The 20,511-nt window shown below is 42.4% G+C and overlaps 1 protein-coding gene across 1 annotated transcript in view; it reads left to right on the top strand.

The window, feature by feature from the left end:
- The window catches only part of LOC146035592 (relaxin receptor 1-like), a 474,765-nt gene that overhangs the window by 433,087 nt on the left and 21,167 nt on the right, over window positions 1–20,511 (top strand). Inside the window, exon 16 of the mRNA XM_083159131.1 lies at window positions 1,182–1,592. Within this exon, the coding sequence (XP_083015257.1) occupies window positions 1,182–1,592 (411 nt within the window). The remainder of the gene's footprint in view (window positions 1–1,181; window positions 1,593–20,511) is intronic.

Here is a 20,511-nt window from a genome sequence, read left to right as displayed (position 1 = left end):
TGATGTAGACAGCACTATGGGCCTTATTCTAGTTCACTCTTTCTGACAAAATTTTTCTTAGATGGACAAAACCATGTGCACTGCAGGGGGCAGATGTTACTTGTGCAGAGAATTAGATTTGGGTGGGGTTTTACTCCAAAGTGAGATCTATATTGCAGAGTAAAAATAAAGCAGCCAGTAATTACCCTGCACAGAAACAAAATAACTCACCCAAATCTAATTCTCTCTGCATATTTTACATTTGCCCCCTGCAGTGCACATGGTTTTGTTCATCTAAGAAGGATTTTGTCAGAAAGAGTGAACTAGAATAAGGCCCTATAATCCTTCTTCTTATGAGACGTTCTGTGCAACACTTATTCTCCATTTCATTGGAAAAGAACTGTCAGACTGTAGCAGGTGAATCGGATTTGTGACTGAACATAAAGCAGAAGCTAAATCAGCATGGGGTGGCAGATGATCTCCCGACTGTTGGGATCCTGACTTACAGGGGCTATTCTCCCTCCATGGAGGTCCATGACCAATGTTCCCTCTAATTTTACGAAGGCTTTGTGCAGAAAAAGATATTGGCTGTGCAAATTTTTGTGCGTCACATAACGTATACAGGCCTAGGTTTCTAGTTCTGTTGAGTTAATAAAGCAATTTGAATGTTTACAGACTTCACACACCACACATATAGACTATAGCAGTGATTTTCAACCTTATTAAACTCGTGGCACACTAAAACAAGATTTTAACCTTTGTGCGCTCAGTTGTAATGTCTGTGCGCGGGCTCGGCGAGTTGTGTGCGCGCGCACACGCGCACAGCTTAGAGGGAACACTGTCCATGACCCCCATGGAGGGAGAATAGAACCTTTGGCGAGCCACAGAGCCCGCAAGGAGCATCAATGCGCTCACCCCCCTGTCGGAGTACCGGCAGTCAGGATTCTGATGTCAGTACACTGACCATCTGAACTGTTGGACCGCTATACCACACCCATCAGAATGAGCACTGCAATTGGAGCCCATCACTAATATAAAGCCTTGTAGCCATTCATGTTAATTCTATGTAATTTTATATTTCAATGTGCACTACAAAGCTAACCATTGCTTTTTAAAAACCGCAGACCTAATGCAATGGCAAATACTGCAACATTTACTATTCTATAACATTTTGGATTCTAATACACCCTTTATTTGCACAGGTGCAGACTGTCTGATGGGATTCTACCTCTTCTGCCTCGGTGCCTTTGATATAAAGTTTCAGGGAGAATACAACAAACACGCCCAGGCTTGGATGGAGAGCTGGGAGTGTAAGCTGGTTGGCTCTTTGGCCATGCTGTCCTCTGAGGTTTCTGTTATGATGCTGACATACATGACTCTGGAAAAGTACCTTTGCATCGTCTTTCCATTCAGTCACTTCCGAGCAGGCCGCGGGCAGACCTTAGGCACACTTGTAGCTATTTGGGTACTCGGCTTCTTCATCACCATCATTCCTTTCTTTAGCTATGATACATTTGGCAACTTCTATGGACGGAATGGGGTTTGTTTTCCATTGCAGTCAGACAGCAGAGAGAAATATGGAGCACGAAGATATTCTATCAGCATATTCCTAGGTAAGGAACAGGGGCTGGCTGGCGGCTTACAGCTAGGAGGGCAAACTCAAGCAAGTGGCCCAGATTTTCTGCCAATGTATGCAATGCAAAAATGAGTATGGCAAAGTGTTGTGGGTGTAGTTTGAAAAGTTTAAATAGCTAATGAAATATAGGAAACATTGTTTGGTAAAGACTTACAATATGGCACTGATCTATTGACCAACACACAATACAGAGAACACTGTAGCGACAAATAAACAAGGCAGGGACCATTAAATTACAGTATGCAAAAAAATGAATGATGACATAAAAACCTTTATTTTGCCGTTAATTTCTAGATATACAGCAACATTTTAAACATAAAAAAGTGTAACCTTATATTGGTGGGAAACTACACTGTAATTTATGAGGGATTATGATTCGCAGAGCAAAATCCAAGATCCCCAGCCCTTAGAGTCCTGTTTTTCTGTGATAATACATGGGTCTGGGAACTTATCCAAGATCCCGTGTGTTTTCTCCAGACAAAATAGTTTGCAAGGTAAAAATGGGCTATGACTGGGTAGCCTACTTGACCATATAACTGTCTGCAATAGAATACCACCTAAATAATCATAACCACTAGTTTTCTTATATTTGCTTGAAGTGAGGGCCCAGATATACTAATACCCAGTGGCGTACCTATCGAGCTGTAGACCTCGTGGCGGCTTCTACAAGGTCTGCAGAGGGCACACTGAAAATACCAGACTGTGGACTTGGAGAGGGCTGAGCTGCTGGAGAAGCAGGCGGCTCACAACATGCCCAGCAGCAGCGCATTGGTAATACTATGCTCAGAGCTTATTGGTTGTTCTGTATAGACTGGGTGGGCAGAGATGGGTGAGGACTGCTGGAGGCTAAGCCATGTACTGTCCCTCCAAGTCCTGAATAATACCTTAAAAATTGTGGCGCAGTGTAGACCGTGTCAAGTAAGTTTTATATATATAATCCACACTGAGCCCCGGCAATCCGGTGACCCACGAGGGGATATGTGGCTCTGATGCCTTACTTTGGGCTGTGACACCCCAACTCAATACTCAAAACAACAAGGCTGCACTCAGAGGCTTAAACAGTAGTAACGTTTAGTAAAATGGGGTGCCGGATGGCTCCCCGACAGTCGGGATTCCGACAGTCATTACTCCGACGTCGGAATCCCGACTGCTCCCTCGTGGGGGTCCACGACCCCCATAGAGGGAGAATAAAATAGGTGGCGAGCGCAGCTCGCCACCGTGCCTGCAGCGTGGCGAGCGCAGCGAGCCTGCAAGGGGCTTCATTGCGCTCCCCCCGCTGTGGAATCCCGACCGTCGGGGATTTATACCACACCCAGTAAAATGACATCAACGTTTCGAGAAGAGTTTCCCCTTCATCGGGGTAATGTGCATTAAACAAGTGCAATAAATAGTGTATTACCATCCAGTGTCCTCCCTGGCGTCTGTCGCGGCCACACCGCCCACAGCCCTGCCACGTCCATTGCCGGATGTGGAATCCTGAAATGTTGATGTCGGTTTAATTAGAGATGTGCAGGTTCTGCTTTACTCTGATTTCAAAGCAGGATCTTATTGGCTATCCCAAATCACATGACAGTTGATAGCCAATGAGATCCTGCTTTTAAATCAGAGTAAATCAGAGCCTGCACAGCTCTAGTTTTAATACACATTACTTCTGTTTAAGAGGGGGGATGCTCTAACATCCGCACCCCCTTACCGTCGCCCATCGCCGGCTACCGCTAACATAATTATCGCATATGCTGTAACATATGCAATAATTATGGCAAAGGACAGCTCTTGCGTTAAGAGCTGTCCTTTGCGGTGGGAGACGGCTCCCTCCCTTGCCTGGCACTGCTGCTGCTCTCCTCCTCCCTGCACCCAGAAGAGGATCATAGTGCAGGGAGGAGGAGGTCACAGGTGCGGGCAGCACAGCTCTGTGCTCCCCGGACACAGGTGAGGGGGAGTCGGTGCAGGGCGGCGGTGGGTCGCGTTAGAAGCCCATAGGGCGATAACTCGGCGGGGGATGCTTAGTTCCACCTCATATTTGGAGTATATATATATATATATATATATACATATACATACATACATACATACATAAACAATAGTGTCTTCAGCGCCCCAACTTTGTAATGTCCAACATATATTTCAATAAAAATATTTCAAAGAATATTGACAAATTGCAGTGGTTCTTTTATAAGAAGCTTTTCTTTTTATTTTCAGTACATCTGACCAACACCCAACGCGTTTCGTCTCGTTAGAGACTTCATTAGGGGTACATGATCTAAAATATAACATACATTTTATAAGATACATAACTTTTTTTAGGACATTACATTTATACAAAACATGATATTCATTATAAAAATTGATAAGAGTACATATGTAGTACATAAAAAGTATATATAATATAATAGAAAAAAAGGAGAGACTAGGATAAAGGAGGATGAAGAGGACCAATTATTTTACAATTATTTTACACATACAATTTATGGAGGAATATTAAAGGTACATACCTTAGAATAAACAAAGTGTATTTGACCCTTCTGGGTCAGGCGATAAAGATAGCGCAAAAGAACCGTAGTTAGGGTCCAAATGTGACACCTCAGAAGACAGTAGGTGTTATACAAACCTAATAATATGGTAAAAAATGGGGTATTCATTTTTATTTTTATTTTTATTTTTAAACCATATAATAATTTTTTTAGAAAGATTTTTATCCTTTCTATTCCCTTTATGGTACATACCTTCTTATATTTTTAAGATGTTTAATTTATCAGATGTCTTTGACAATATATTTAGAGCTTGAATGAAGAACCTAATGAGGAAGATATATATGTATATATATGCACCATCACTCAATGTTTTTAAGGCATAAAATCATAATGATAGTAGTGGATACATAAGCATACAATAGCATACCTAATTAGGGCAAATTCAGATTTTATCCCAATGTGTCCAAGAAAGCAAGATATTTTCTTTCTATTAAACCTACAATTATACAGAATTTTTACAGAATTTTAGTATAATAACCAAAGCCATCATTTTCAAATTAAAAGATTCTATCCTAAATGGAGGTTAAATTATCACCAAAAAATGGTCTTACCCTGTGTCAGAGGAAAGGTGTGCACTCATTGGGATCCAGACTGCAAGTGATTGTAGATGGATCTGGCCTCTCTATATATAGGGCCTGTCTATGATGTCACTTCCTTTTTTGAGAAAATATTTTATTTTTGTTTTTCTATATATAAATATAATGTAATCCACCTTATACCGCCATGACTTTATGACTTATTAGGTCTTTTTTAACTCCATTATAGTTTAAACATATTTCAGATACATTTTTTAATTTTTTAATTTTTAAAAACATTAAATCTTACTTAATTATCTTTAATTTTAAACAGTGATAGTGTATTTAACTAGTGCGTATAATAGGGATTATCCATCTGTGATATTACAATGTTTTGAGCTTTAGAAGTCCGTTTTTTATCTTAATTAGGTCGTTTGCGTTCCACCTATAACGAGGTGGAACGCACCGCCATATTGTTTTCCTATCCTCGCGTCCAAAATGCGGAAACAGATTAAACCTTAAACTGCGTTCCACCTAGAATAAGGTGGAGCGCACCGTCATACCAATCTGCGATCTAAGCAGTGGATGCGGAAGTGATCCCAGCTTTCAGCTTCGTTCCCTTTATTTAACAGCTAAAGCGTGTCATTTGTGATATACTTAAGTGCGTGTATCTTAATAACTTTATAAGTGCTTAGGGGCACTTTATGTGTATATTAATATATAGTGCTGAATATGCAAACATTTATATGAACAATTGGGAAATTAACACTCTATATGAGGATGATGGTTTTAAGGATAAAAGGATAAAATTTTACAAAAGATACATTGACGATTTATTAGTTGTCTGGGATGGTGATAAACAAAGTATTGATGATTTCATTTCAAACTTGCAGGTAAATGAGTACAATCTGAAGTTCACGTATAAAGAGGATGAACTTCAGATAGATTTTCTTGATATTGTTATTAGTACAGACCCGTCAGCTAATATCTTGTCGACTAAGACTTTTTTCAAAAAAACTGACGCAAATAGTTATATCCCTGCAGACAGTTGCCACTTACATACGTGGAAAAATAATGTACCTTTTGCACAGTTTTTGAGAGTTCGAAAAAACTGTAGCAATGAAAAATCTTTTTGGGAACAATCAGAAATGTTGGTCAATAGATTCTTACAAAGAGGGTATAATGAAACAAATATAAGACTTGACCAAAAAAGAGCAGCATCCACACTTAGATCAGACCTCCTCAAGGAGAAAGAAAATAATCCCAATTATGGAAATACCAAAAAAATCAGACCTTTTATAACTCAATACAGTCAGGAGCATGCCAAGATTAAGAAATGTCTGGGTAGACATTGGCACTTATTAAAGATGGATCCGATTCTAGGTCCAAATCTACCAGACAGACCAGATGTAATTTTTAAGAGGGCAAAAACTTGAAAAGTTCTTTAGCACCTAGCAAACTTAGACCACTTGATTCTCAAAAAAGTATGGTCATTAGAAACAACCCTTCCTTCTTACCAGAAAGAAAGGGTTTGTTTCCATGCAACAAGTGTGAATGTTGTAAACATGTAGAAAAACATGGCCCTGTAATTCCTGATAATTTAAGAAAGAACTGTAGGTTTGAAGGAGTTTTAACCTGCAATACTACTTATGTAGTGTATCTAATAAAATGTGGGTGTGACAAGTGGTATGTCGGTAAGACAAAAAGAAGCTTGAAGATTCGCATCCAAGAACATTTAAGAAATATAAAAAGAAAGGTCCAAATCCATAGCCTGCCCAGACATTTTGAATCTTGTCACAATTCTGAGATATGCTCCTTAAAATTTACAGTACTTGAACACGTAAAAGAAGATCCCCGAGGGGGAGACAGGGATCGTAATTTGATCATGCGTGAATCATACTGGATTTACACCCTAGATACCCTGGCCCCTAGAGGACTAAACGAGAGTATTGAGATCACAGCCTTCTTATAATTTTCTTAGGTATACCTGTTAAATTAATATTGATTCTATATATTACACCTTAAAATATATTTCGGTATTTTTATTGTAAATATATATTTGTGTATTTTTGTATTTTTGTATTTTTATTTATTTTTGTATTTTTATTTATTTTATTTTTATATATTTTCATGTATTTCTATGTATACGAATTTAGGTACTTGTTTCCTAGAACGGCCACAATCGTGAGTGATCGTGGCTCTTAATTAAGGGACACGATCCTCACGATGTGGCCGATTTTTTACAAATTTTTCACTTTGATTGACAGAAATCGGGTCAATCGGTCGGTCGCGACCAATTAAAATCGGCCGCGATGCGACCGACCGATTGACCCGATTTTTCCATAGACTTCAATGTTAAAAAATCTTTTAACATTGAAATCGGTCGGTCTTGTGCCATTATAATGGCACAAGATGAGATGGACTTGATTAAGTCCATCTCACATAGGGAAAAATGATAAAAAAGGTGAAATGGGCCAATATGACCCATTTCACATTTTTTATGTGCCCGCCATGACCCCACGATAGACGTGAACCCGAAGCGTGGCGAGCGCAGCGAGCCCGCGAGGGGCGGCGGTGCGCGTCCTCCGACCTTTTCATTCCCCTACTATCCACTAGGGCGTGGAGTGAGAATATAATAGTGTGGCGAGCGCAGCGAGCCACCGAGCCCGAAGCGTGGCGAGCGCAGCGAGCCCCGCGAGGGGACGCGTATACCTGTGAAGTTAGACGCGTCCCCTCGCGGGGCTCGCTGCGCTCGCCACGCTTCGGGCTCGGTGGCTCGCTGCGCTCGCCACACTATTATATTCTCACTCCACGCCCTAGTGGATAGTAGGGGAATGAAAAGGTCGGAGGACGCGCACCGCCGCCCCTCGCGGGCTCGCTGCGCTCGCCACGCTTCGGGTTCACGTCTATCGTGGGGTCTAGCACACTTATTAACATTTGGGGGGGCAATTTAAACAAATCTGGTGAAAAAAAAAAAAAAATCGGGTGAAAAATCGGTCGATCGGATCGGTCGCATCGTATGCGACCAAATCGCATGCGATGCGATCGATCCGATTTTTTATCTTACGACCACAACGATCTAAATCGTTGTGGCCGTTCTAGGAAACAAGTACCCGAATTTATATAAAATTTTCTATGTATGTTGAAAAATTTTTTTTCTATATATGTTGTGACATTTTGCAAAATGAATGCAACTTTGGAATCCATTTAGTTACATATGTAAAATTAAAGCCACCTTTTTCAAATGGAAGCATTTAAAATCAGTATAAAATAGACACTTCACTATAGGTGACAGTTTACACAAAGGGAGAAAACCACTATGGCTGTGCGTGTCATATTATGATCTGAACCGCATATTTTTTAAAAAATCAATATGGCTGTGCGTTCCAGTCTCTGTTAATTGGAACGCAAAGTCCTTTATTCAGCACTATATATTAATATACACATAAAGTGCCCCTAAGGAAATTATAGCACTTATAAAGTTATTAAGATACACGCACTTAAGTATATCACAAATGACACGCTTTAGCTGTTAAATAAAGGGAACGAAGCTGAAAGCTGGGATCACTTCCGCATCCACTGCTTAGATCGCAGATTGGTATGACGGTGCGCTCCACCTTATTCTAGGTGGAACGCAGTTTAAGGTTTAATCTGTTTCCGCATTTTGGACGCGAGGATAGGAAAACAATATGGCGGTGCGTTCCACCTCGTTATAGGTGGAACGCAAACGACCTAATTAAGATAAAAAACGGACTTCTAAAGCTCAAAACATTGTAATATCACAGATGGATAATCCCTATTATACGCACTAGTTAAATACACTATCACTGTTTAAAATTAAAGAGAATTAAGTAAGATTTAATGTTTTTAAAAATTAAAAAATTAAAAAATGTATCTGAAATATGTTTAAACTATAATGGAGTTAAAAAAGACCTAATAAGTCATAAAGTCATGGCGGTATAAGGTGGATTACATTATATTTATATATAGAAAAACAAAAATAAAATATTTTCTCAAAAAAGGAAGTGACATCATAGACAGGCCCTATATATAGAGAGGCCAGATCCATCTACAATCACTTGCAGTCTGGATCCCAATGAGTGCACACCTTTCCTCTGACACAGGGTAAGACCATTTTTTGGTGATAATTTAACCTCCATTTAGGATAGAATCTTTTAATTTGAAAATGATGGCTTTGGTTATTATACTAAAATTCTGTAAAAATTCTGTATAATTGTAGGTTTAATAGAAAGAAAATATCTTGCTTTCTTGGACACATTGGGATAAAATCTGAATTTGCCCTAATTAGGTATGCTATTGTATGCTTATGTATCCACTACTATCATCATGATTTTATGCCTTAAAAACATTGAGTGATGGTGCATATATATACATATATATCTTCCTCATTAGGTTCTTCATTCAAGCTCTAAATATATTGTCAAAGACATCTGATAAATTAAACATCTTAAAAATATAAGAAGGTATGTACCATAAAGGGAATAGAAAGGATAAAAATCTTTCTAAAAAAATTATTATATGGTTTAAAAATAAAAATAAAAATGAATATCCCATTTTTTACCATATTATTAGGTTTGTATAACACCTACTGTCTTCTGAGGTGTCACATTTGGACCCTAACTACGGTTCTTTTGCGCTATCTTTATCGCCTGACCCAGAAGGGTCAAATACACTTTGTTTATTCTAAGGTATGTACCTTTAATATTCCTCCATAAATTGTATGTGTAAAATAATTGTAAAATAATTGGTCCTCTTCATCCTCCTTTATCCTAGTCTCTCCTTTTTTCCTATTATATTATATATACTTTTTATGTACTACATATGTACTCTTATCAATTTTTATAATGAATATCATGTTTTGTATAAATGTAATGTCCTAAAAAAAGTTATGTATCTTATAAATTGTATGTTATATTTTAGATCATGTACCCCTGATGAAGTCTCTAACGAGACGAAATGCGTTGGGTGTTGGTCAGATGTACTGAAAATAAAAAGAAAAGCTTCTTATAAAAGAACCACTGCAATTTGTCAATATTCTTTGAAATATTTTTATTGAAATATATGTTGGACATTACAAAGTTGGGGCGCTGAAGACACTATTGTTGGTGTATTTGGTTTGTTCTATCCTTACTAGTAGGGGATAGAGTGTCAACAGCGACCACCTAATATTGGGCCTTATTCTGGTTGGAGCGGCCGGGCCGTACGCGTACGTCCCGGGGTTTTTCATGATCTGCGCATGTGCAGATACGCTAATGCGCCGGCGCGAACACTCCACAACGCTTACGGCCGGGCTCTCAACGTGCGAAAAAACCTGTACGCGAGCGTACGGGTAATGGGGCGGCATAGGGGCGTGTTGATGGGAGCGGCCGAAATAATGAGGGAAAATGGGCGTAAATATGGGCGTACACGGGGGTGTGCACAAAAAATGAGCGGTGCTACTACCGCACGATCGACTAAGGCACCGTTCATTTCGGACACCAAACAGGCGGCCGTCAACCGCCAGCTCAAACCACCCCTACAGATACCGCATGCCAGCGTGCGCCTGAGTTGGCTAATTTACGCTGATTACTACTCAAACACATACACCTGAATGTAATAAGCAATGCTGCAGTCTATTAAGTCCAAAGCATGATTTCACTACCTGCAAGCCACACACACAGCACGCAAACACATTGGAAGCTTATGTTTTTATACTTCTCCACATTTAAAGGTTTGTTTAATTTAAGGTAAGAATCTTTTTATACGCTAAGGTAGGTATTTGCTAAACAGACACATCCACTACGTGCTTTCATAGACTTTACGCAGTAGCACACTCAATCTACACAAGTCGACATGTGTCAACGTGTTCACTCTAATACTAACATAGGTTTTGTATTTAGGATACAATAACATAAACCACATCTAACACCTACAAAGGATGTTTCAGCAATGTTTGAAGCCCATGACCACTATTTTCCACACAATCTTTGTATAGTACCCAAAATAATGACCTGTACCACTATCTCATCTGCTATGATTTGGATTTCACTACACTCTGGATGTAAGATGCCACCATTCACATTATTGCACTCTCATTTCTCTAACAAAGGATTCCTACATCTGCTTATGACACTGTCAAATCATATATATTTAAAAAGTTAGGCATGTTTGTTCACAAGCTAATTTATCATGTTTGGCCCATTCACACATCTTTTTTTAGGGAGGACACATATGCATTCCTACACAAATTTACCTTTTCACCCTTGTTTGTCTGCCTCACCCACTCCATGAGGAAAGCATTGTTCTGGACCTGCTTTTACCTACTACTGTAGGAGCTACCTCACCTGCACACAAACTGCTTTCTCACCTATTAAGTTGCTCTGCACATGTGCTGACACAAACTAATTAGCAGGGAAAAGTTGGATAGGAACATGGGAATGGCCATGGAGAGGGTTACACATGGGAAACTTCGACCACACTTCAACAAATGTTCAAAAATACCCTGGTCAGTAAGTACACATAAATCTAGTATTTGTTTCACACAAGAAATTACACATACCACAATTTAGATTTAATTTGTAAAATAAATTTATTTGCTGTTCAGCATCACAGCTTGACACTTTAATGTGAGAAATCAAATAACCAAATAAAATAGACACACAAATAATAAAACAGCCAGAACAAGAGGTTGCATATCTCCAAACATGTGTTACCCTGCAAATGCAATGGTGAAAGAAATGGGGACACCAGAATACGTACTGCAACAACCAGGGTGAATACTAAGCAAGATACACACCACCAAAAAAAAAAAGCCTGCATTTGTAGAGGTCAAAATACGAACTTTCATGCCCATGGCACGCAAATGGATCGATGGCCAACTCAGGAAGCGGATGTCCAGTGCAATTTAAACCTTTGGCCTCCAACCACAGAGGAAGTGAACCAGGTCTCATTTGGGCCCTTTTTTGCCCCTTTTAGATGGGGCCTTGGGGACAGGGGCCTTTGGCTCAGCTGCCTTGCGGCGTCTTCCACTAGTCGACACAGGAGGGTCAGCCGAGGTGGAAGGTTGGGGAGCAGCTTGGGGTGGGGCAGCAGATGGGGGATTGTCCCTTAGGGACCTGGCGGTGGACAGCTGCTCCGCAAGAAGTTCATTCTGGCGGCTGAGGTGTTGGCCAATGCTTAGCATGCCAGCCGCCAGAGTTTCATTAATGCGGTTCAAGGCCTCAACCTGCACCTGGTTTGTGGCCTTCCACTCCGTCAGAAAATCCGCCACCTGCTGCTGACGGATCGCAGCATCCATCCCTTGCTGCTCGATCCTGTCCAGCGTCACCAACAGGCTCTCAGTCCATGTTTCCTGTGGCTGGGGCTGGGGGCGACGTGTTGGTGGAGGCTGGACCACTTGCTCCACCTGTGGCTCTGCAGAGGAAGATGCTGCCGGTACATACTGTGTTTCTGCTTCTTCTAGGATAAGAATTGAAAACAATGTCACCATCACATACGCAATCAAAAATATCTTTCTAAATACAATGCATTACTGTGACTTACCATCAAAAGCAGCAGCAAAGACCTCCGCCGGGAGCTCACTGTCCATATTGGAGATCCCCCTGACCTCGGCCACATCGATCACGTCACAGGAGTCCAGCTCCAGGGGGGTATACTCCAAATGGTCAGGCATAGGACCTCTCCCGGTGGACATGCTGTGGTTGTACCGGTCAGTCATCTTCTTCTTCAGTGCACTTTTGAAGTCAGTCCACCTACAAGTTTAAAAATACAAATATCACCATGAGATATGTGCACCACTGTGCTACGTGTAGGGTTACCACCTAGTCCCTTTAATTCCGGACACATGTTACTTACACAGGTTCTGTGGCAGTTTAAAATTAGGTGAAGTGGAGTCTTGAAGTCAGCCAGCCACAGAACCTGTGTAATTAATATGTGTCCGGAATTAAAGGGACTAGGTGGTACCCCTAGCTACGTGACATTTGCTAGTGTGGGTGATCTTATGTTTTTTTGCCATATGTGTCCCACACACACATTCATGTCTCAATTAGGAGGCATTTCAGTGTCTCATCTCATTCATTAGGCCACTAAATGCACATACATACATCACTATGCAGAAATGACATCATCCATGGCCAAATTAGGCACCTCCACCTGGTGTGAAACTACACATTTCACCATAGCTTGACAATGTGGTTATTATGGAGTAATTTAACTATGGAATGGCATACTGGGATGTGTAGTTTTTCACCAGCTACATGTGCACAGTTTGCTCATTCTTGTTTCAGTAGCATCATATGGAACATGTTACAACAACTCTTTCAAAAACACACTTTCTCTTGTCCCATCACATACTTCACATGAGCAGAACTGTGCCCATAACCTCACATCACACCAATGGTGCATGTTTCATATATCAATGTGGGTTATTAGACATGGTTGTGTTCACATGTGACATTGAAGTGTAGCACTATCTACAAACACACCTTTCTATTAGTCTCCAAACATACATGTAACATATGTACACACATATGACATTATCAGGGGGACAAAGACCAGGGCAATTTTTCAGCAGTCTCCAGCAGGAACTGAGGCCCTTATTCTAGTTCACTCTTTCTGGCCAAATATTTCTTAGATGGACAAAACCATGTGCACTGCAGGTGAGGCAGGTGTAAAACCCCACCCAAATCTGATTATCTCTGCACAAGTAACACCTGCCTCACCTGCAGTGCACATGGTTTGGTCCATCTAAGAAATATTTGGCCAGAAAGAGTGAACTAGAATAAGGGCCTCAGTTCCTGCTGGAGACTGCTGAAAAATTGCCCTTACAAACACACTAACCTTTTCTTCACCGCGTCCCAAGTTCTGACCACTGGTGACACCTGGTTCACTTCCTCTGTGATCTTCTCCCAAAGGTTTCTCCTTGCACTGGCACCCGGCTTCCTGGTTGCCAACTCAATCCATTCGCGTGCCCTGGGCACTAGAATTCGCATTTCGGCCTCTACAAATGCAGGGTTTCTCTTTCTGGTGGTGGTATCCTGCTCAGTCCTCACCCTCGATGTTGCAGCACGTTTTCTGGTGGCCCCAGTTCTCTCACCATGCACCTGCTGGGTCACACCTGTTTGGAGAGATGCAACCTCTTGTTCTGGCTGGTTGCTTGGCCCTTGTGGAGCTGGTGGAGGTTCACCAGGGCCTGTTACTGAGGGGCCCGCTTGATCTTGCAGGCTACTCCTCTCTTGGGCCCTCCTTCTCCGCTCCTGTTCCCTCTTCTGTAATGCTTCAAGCAGGGATTCTGCTTGTGCTCTCTGCAGAGCGTCCTCTGCTGCTGAATCGTCAGAGTCAGACATGTTTGCAGCAATTGTGGCCTGCATCTGACTGAATATTTATATGTTAATTTCCCGCCATGAACAAGGGGGCGTATATTTTTCCCCGCAAGGTAGATGCAAATTTACGCCGATATTTCCCGCCGATAATTGCCGCTTAAATTACGCAGGTCTCAATGCACCTGATCAATCACCCGTATATGTATATACACAGGTTGTGGAGCATTGTGGGCTACATCGTGAAATGTGTGCACCTGTCATTCCAATGATGAGTGTTGTCAGCTGGTATCTGTTGGAGTTCGTGTATGCTTTGTGAGTCACATTTCAAAACATCACGTTATAATGCTTTCCTTACATATGTAATGTGTATGAAATTGTCATACAGCAACATGTTGCATTGTGGCCCTTTAGGCAGTGTAGTTATAAGTAGAGGGTTGCGTGTATTATTTTCCGCCTACTGTATATACAGTACTCCTCCCCATGCATATCGGTGTATCGTGCCCCCTTTAAGCAGCGTAGTTATAAGTAGAGGGTTGCGTTTATTATTTTCCGCACACTGTAAATACAGTACTTCTCTCTTCATTGAATGCATGCTGTTGGTTGTGGTGTGTGTATATCGGAACGGTCCGCGTAAGTTTCTATTCGCATCCAGTTTGTTAATGTAAGAGGGATTAATAAAGTTAATACCAAACAAACAATGTTTTCGACCAATCAGCAAGCACCAAAAGTGATATATGTACCTGCAATTAATAACTGCGCCATTGCCAATATGACTTGTACAAGAGCTAGGCCCTTTTCGACATCAGAGCTTTTGGCCCTGGTGGAAGTGATGGATCGTCACCTGGGGCCCAGGGGCCCATATGTTTCTAATGCGGACAAGCGGCGGGCGTATAATGCTGCCCGCCGCCTGATATTTTCCACAACCGGCGTCCGCAGAAGCCTGGGGCAGGTTGAGCGGCGCTGGTCCGACCTGCGCCGGCGGCAGCCGGTTTTACTCAGCAGCCTTCGCCGCCATATTGCCCGATGTAAGTTTTGATTACTAGTATGTCAGCGTTTTTTAGCAATGTTTTGTGTACTTTTTATAAATATGTTCCTGAGTATGGGGGTGTATATGGGTGTATAGGGGGTGTATATGGGTGTATATGGGGGGTATATGGGGGGTATATGGGGGGTATATTGGGGGTATATGGGTGTATATGGGGGGGTATATGGGGGGTATATGGGTGTATATGGGGGGTATATGGGGGGTATATGGGTGTATATGGGGTGTATATGGGGGGTATATGGGTGTATATGGGGGGTATATGGGGGGTATATGGGGGTATATGGGGGGTATATGGGTGTATATGGGGGGTATATGGGGGTATATGGGTGTATAGGGGGTGTATAGGGGGGGGTTTAAGTAGTTGATCAGTTTTTGGGTGTAGGATATCAAATAGTTTGCATGATAAATGTCTGAAATTTCACAGCAATGATAATTTTGAAGGTTATGAGCATGACTAATGTGAATTTTTCTTTCCCCCTTTTTTATGAAACCCAATCTTCGATTTCTATGCCATCAACATGAACATTTCAGCACGGGCAAGGGCACGCATTCAAGCCCGGGAGCAGGCAGCCCGGGACCAGGCAGCCGAGGAGGAGGAGGAAGAGGAGGAGGAAGAAGAGGAGGAGGAAGAGGAGGAGGAGGAGGAAGAGGAGGAGGAGGAGGAAGAAGAGGAGGAGGAACAAGAGGAGACCCAGGGTGCAGTTTGGACCCACACCATTTCCCCATCCCCTTCCCCCTCCACAACCCCCACCCCCTCCACAACCCCCCCCCCTCCACAACCCCCACCCCCTCCACAACCCCCACCCCCTCCACAACCCCCCCCCCTCCCCACCCCATTTCCAACCCCCCTACACCTCTCCACCACCCACCCCCAAACCTCTCCACTCCCCAGTCACACCCACTACCTCGGTCCAAACACCAGGACCATCCTCCTTGCTCCTGCCCCCCCCAACCACTCCACAGCCAACCAGCGGCGCCCAGGATGGCTCAAGTAGCCGTAAGTAAATAATGTGTCTAATGTTGACCTACACATTTCTACACATAAACAATCACAACAACCACATATGTGTATCCAACATCAACATTAGTTGCAACATATCACTGCAGGCCGACCATGAGGTGTGGCCTGTCCTTCTCCAGGAACAAGGGTCCCCTTGGTGGTTTTTTGGAGTGTGGCCATGCCTCACCCCTTGAATAATTGACATAACAGTACATCCAATGAGATATCCGACATTAGTGGTGTGGTAGTTATGTGGCTCCAGGTGTTGGGTAACTCCAGTTCCCAGCATGATGTGCAACACAGGGCCAGATTATAATGGAGGCGCAAGGGGTCAGTGCCCCTGGGACCCCCTCTAGCTAGGGGCCCCCTGTGGTTGTCATTTTTTTTTTTTAAAAAGAAAATGTTTAAGTTATGTTTTTTTTTTTTTTTAGCTAAATGTTTTGTGCATGGGTGGGGTAGTGCTGCAGCTTCACCTATCTGCCAATGTGACAATGATTTATGGTGCTGAGCATCGGGAGGCAAGGCACACTGATTGCACAAGTGTGCAGTGCATTTCTGGGAGTTGACTAAGTCCCATGACACTTTGCACCAGAGGACAGAGGCTGAGAAGTTTGTGCTGAGCTCTGATTGGTGGAGCTCATTACATACTTCTCAGGTCCATGGAGAACAGCAGCAGCAGCTTAGTCATAGGAGGGTTTTTAATCAGAGGCAGCACTAGGACTGTGAGGTCTCCTCCAGAGTAAGGGGCAGAGGGACAAACACAGGCTTTTCATGTGGTGTGTGTATATATATATATATATGGTGTCTATTATTATTCCTAGTGCCGCCAACCCCCTGTCTATATATATATATATCCCCTGCAGGTAACCATTGACCAAGTTTATTCTGCCTTTACTCTATGTTTTGACAGTATAATATTCGCCCATGCAGTGTGCGGCCAGTAATGACAAGTGCAAGGGGGCCCCCCGCTCTAAAGTACCCCGGGCCCCCCAAAGGCTTAATCTGCCACTGGTGCAACTTAAATGTAGAGATTGTTTTGGTAATAGTGTGTGAGGCCATGCGGATGCATGCTTTACAAACATAGCTGTAGGCCTATAATTTGTACAGCAATGTCCTAAATTTAAAATAGTAAGGAGTGCTTAAGCCACAACAATGTCATAACCCTTAAATAGCACAGGCTAATTGTGAGGTTAGAGGAGAGTCCCCCAAAACCAAAGTACCAATTGGGATACAGCATACATTCATTGATGAAGGAGTAATTGAATTAATGTTATTTACTATGTACAGTATGTGCGTGTTAACATATTATTTTTTAGTACTGTGTTTACAGCAGACCCATCTTCAATGTAGTTTCTAAATGTATGTGGCCTTTACACATAACTCTGAACTTTTTATTATGTACAAATACAACAAACATTTGTGTATATAAATTTTTTGTTTTATCCCTTCATTACAGACACTCAACAGCAGCAGGAGGAGGTGGCAGCCCTCATGCGGGAAATAATGGTCACCCTGGTCTACCTGCAGCTACTTTTTGGCCTTCTGGAGGCCCGCCTTTAATTTTTTATTTATCCCCCCCCCTTTTTATTTTTGTATCCAATAAAAGTTTGATGACAGTTCGAAATTGCCTGTGTTTTTAATAATAAATATGTTAGAGGGCGTGTAAGGGTAGGTACATACAGATGTGTACTGTAAGTTATACTTGTAATTTGAGGTGAGGGGTAATGATTGATGTGTGAATGTGTGTGTTTTGGAGTAAAATAACACATAGTGCAAATGCATGAATGTTTAATGTTGTTCGATTAAAACATCACACATAACATCAGGGTAGGTATACATGTTACACATTTTGGAAAAAGTAATTACGTACATAATTTAATACATATACAGAAACACCAACATAACTTGATTTAAAAGTAACAGCAATATGGGGACACATAGATAGTGATTAAAATGCCACATTAGAACATAACAAATATACATGTAATGTGGGTTCAAATGTAGTTTTATTAGGTCTTTATTAAGGTAGACAATTGAGTTAATAGAAAACAATAAGTGAATAACAAATAGATTAATTAATCAATTGTCAGATTAGTAGTTGAGAGGCAAGATTTGCAGGTCCATATATGTGAAGGGTATGCCAGCGTGCACGGACGTACGCTCACTCTCACGAGCGGTGACATAAGCTGAGTTTTCCATTGAAAACAATAGGGACCCGTCCGTGCAAACTGGCGTACGCTCAGATCTCCGCAAGAAGTCGGTGGGGAGACGGAGGAGAGACGGCCGTAGACGGCGCCGTACGCTCAGTCGTACGCCAGTTGTCGGAGTGTAAGGGCTGGGCCGGCCGCGTACGTTGCCGTACGCTCATTTGTACACCACTCCCCTTCTACGGTATTTCTGCCCGTATTTAAGCGGCTGATTTGTGGGTGGACTTAACCCTAACGGCCGCGTACGGCTAGCGTGCGGTAATGGCGAACGTACGCACGTTTGGCCGCTCCGATCAGAATAACCTCCATTGTATCTTAACAGCGCAAGTTTTGGGGATTTTTGTATTTATACATACATACATATACACCTACCCATTCATGTACATGTATGTATGTATGTATATAGATATAGTGAATTGAGGGTGGTCCGGCACTCCATACGATAAGCGCAGTCTGCTCTGGTGCCCTCAACGAGCATAAGTTAATAGCTATTGGGGTTGCTGCGGCATCACGGAGTCTGAATATCCAGAAAAGTATTTTAATGCAAACAAAGTACAGATCTCATAATCTGACGTTTTGGGGTCTAGTGCGCCCCAGCTCTCACCTTAAAAACGGGGCGCACTAGACCATGAAACGTCAGATTAAGAGATCTGTACTTTGTTTGCATTAAAATACTTTTCTGGATATTCAGACTCCGTGATCGACCCCAACAGCTATTTATATATATATGTCTGTAGTTCTGGCACTCAGTGATTAAATTGTTAACTGGCTCCGGTGCCTTCCTCCTAATCACGGGACTCTATACACTATGGCTCCCAATTCAACAATCTGGTGGACTTCGGCACTCAAACAAAAAACACAAACGCATGCCTTGTTTCACCAACGTTTCAATGCTGGTCACATTTTCATCAGGGCAATTCAAATTCACTCACGATTTAAGTGCTCCCCTTCCCCTCGGCATCTGTGCATGCAGCACGAAGCGTGTCTGTGGCAGCAGCACTTGATGACATCACACCTCATGCGCCCGTCACCATGGTTACATGTATACAATACTACAGAGGTAGATCAAAGAGTGGCATATTAGATACAATTTAAATACATATAACAAAACTGTAATAATCATATTATCATCATCATCATAGAAGAACAAGACTGATTACAGGAAACAATTCAAACCTAATGTGGCCGGGGACGTGGCAGGCCAAGGAATCAATTTGTTCTATTTAGACATACATACCAGGGCCCAATGGGCAGGAGAGGGAGACCCTGCCGCCAATGGAAACGCCGCCAAAACCAATAAGCCACAGCAAGAAGTAGTTTTCAACTTATCGTCTATGACCCTCACACCATCTGAAAAAGAGGTGTTGCAGAAAGGTTTAAGCTTTGTGCCGATGACCAGATTTGACCCATTCCTTTGGAAAGTGGAAACACACAAACTCAATAGACAACTTAAGATACAGGAGTTTTTCGGGACTCATGAGACAGCAACCAACCATATATATTTTTATACTGCCCGTGACTCAGAGCCGGATTAAGCCTTTGGGGGCCCGGGGCACTTTAGAAAGAGGGGCCCCTCCTACTTGTCATTACTGGCCACAAACTGCATGGGAGAGTACTCTGTAGGAGCCCTGACAGGCTCAGTGCTGCCTCTGATTAAAAACCCTCCCATGACAAGGCAGCTGCTGCTGCTATCCTTCATGGGCCTAAGAAGCATATGATGAGCTCCACCAAGCAGAGCTCAGCACAAGCCTCTCAGCCTCTGACCTCTTCTGCAAAGTGTTATGGGATTTAGTCCAAGTAATGCATTGTGCAGACAGTGTGCCTTGACTCCTGATGCTCAGCACCATTAATCATTGTCACATTGGCAGATAGGTGGAGTGGCAGCACTACCCCACTCCCATGCACAAAACCATTAGCTAAAAAAAAAAATACATGCCAACCACAGGAGGCCCCTAGATAGAGGGGGCCCCAGGGGTACTGACCCCCTGTGCCTCCATTATAATCCGGCCCTGCCCGACTGCATATACTTCAGCACTTATTAGTTGTTGTTCAGTGTAATATATGCCGATGTTACGGCACTCTACTGCAGCAGTCTACTGCCTAACACTCAGCCTTATGATGGTAACACAGCTGTTTACATGCGATGCCCCAGGTAGATGCCAGTGAATGGGCGCCGTTTTTTCGGTAACCGTCTAGCTAGCCACCTGTGTGTAGACATATGCTCCTTAAAGATGCATTCCGTATTGCCTATATAGCTTAAGCCACAGGGGCAAATATT

Source organism: Crinia signifera, chromosome 9 (assembly GCF_055691185.1).
Source record: "Crinia signifera chromosome 9, ASM5569118v1, whole genome shotgun sequence".
NCBI lineage: Eukaryota > Metazoa > Chordata > Amphibia > Anura > Myobatrachidae > Crinia > Crinia signifera.
Note: the sequence above shows the minus strand (reverse complement) of the source record. Positions and strands in the feature narration are given on the sequence as shown.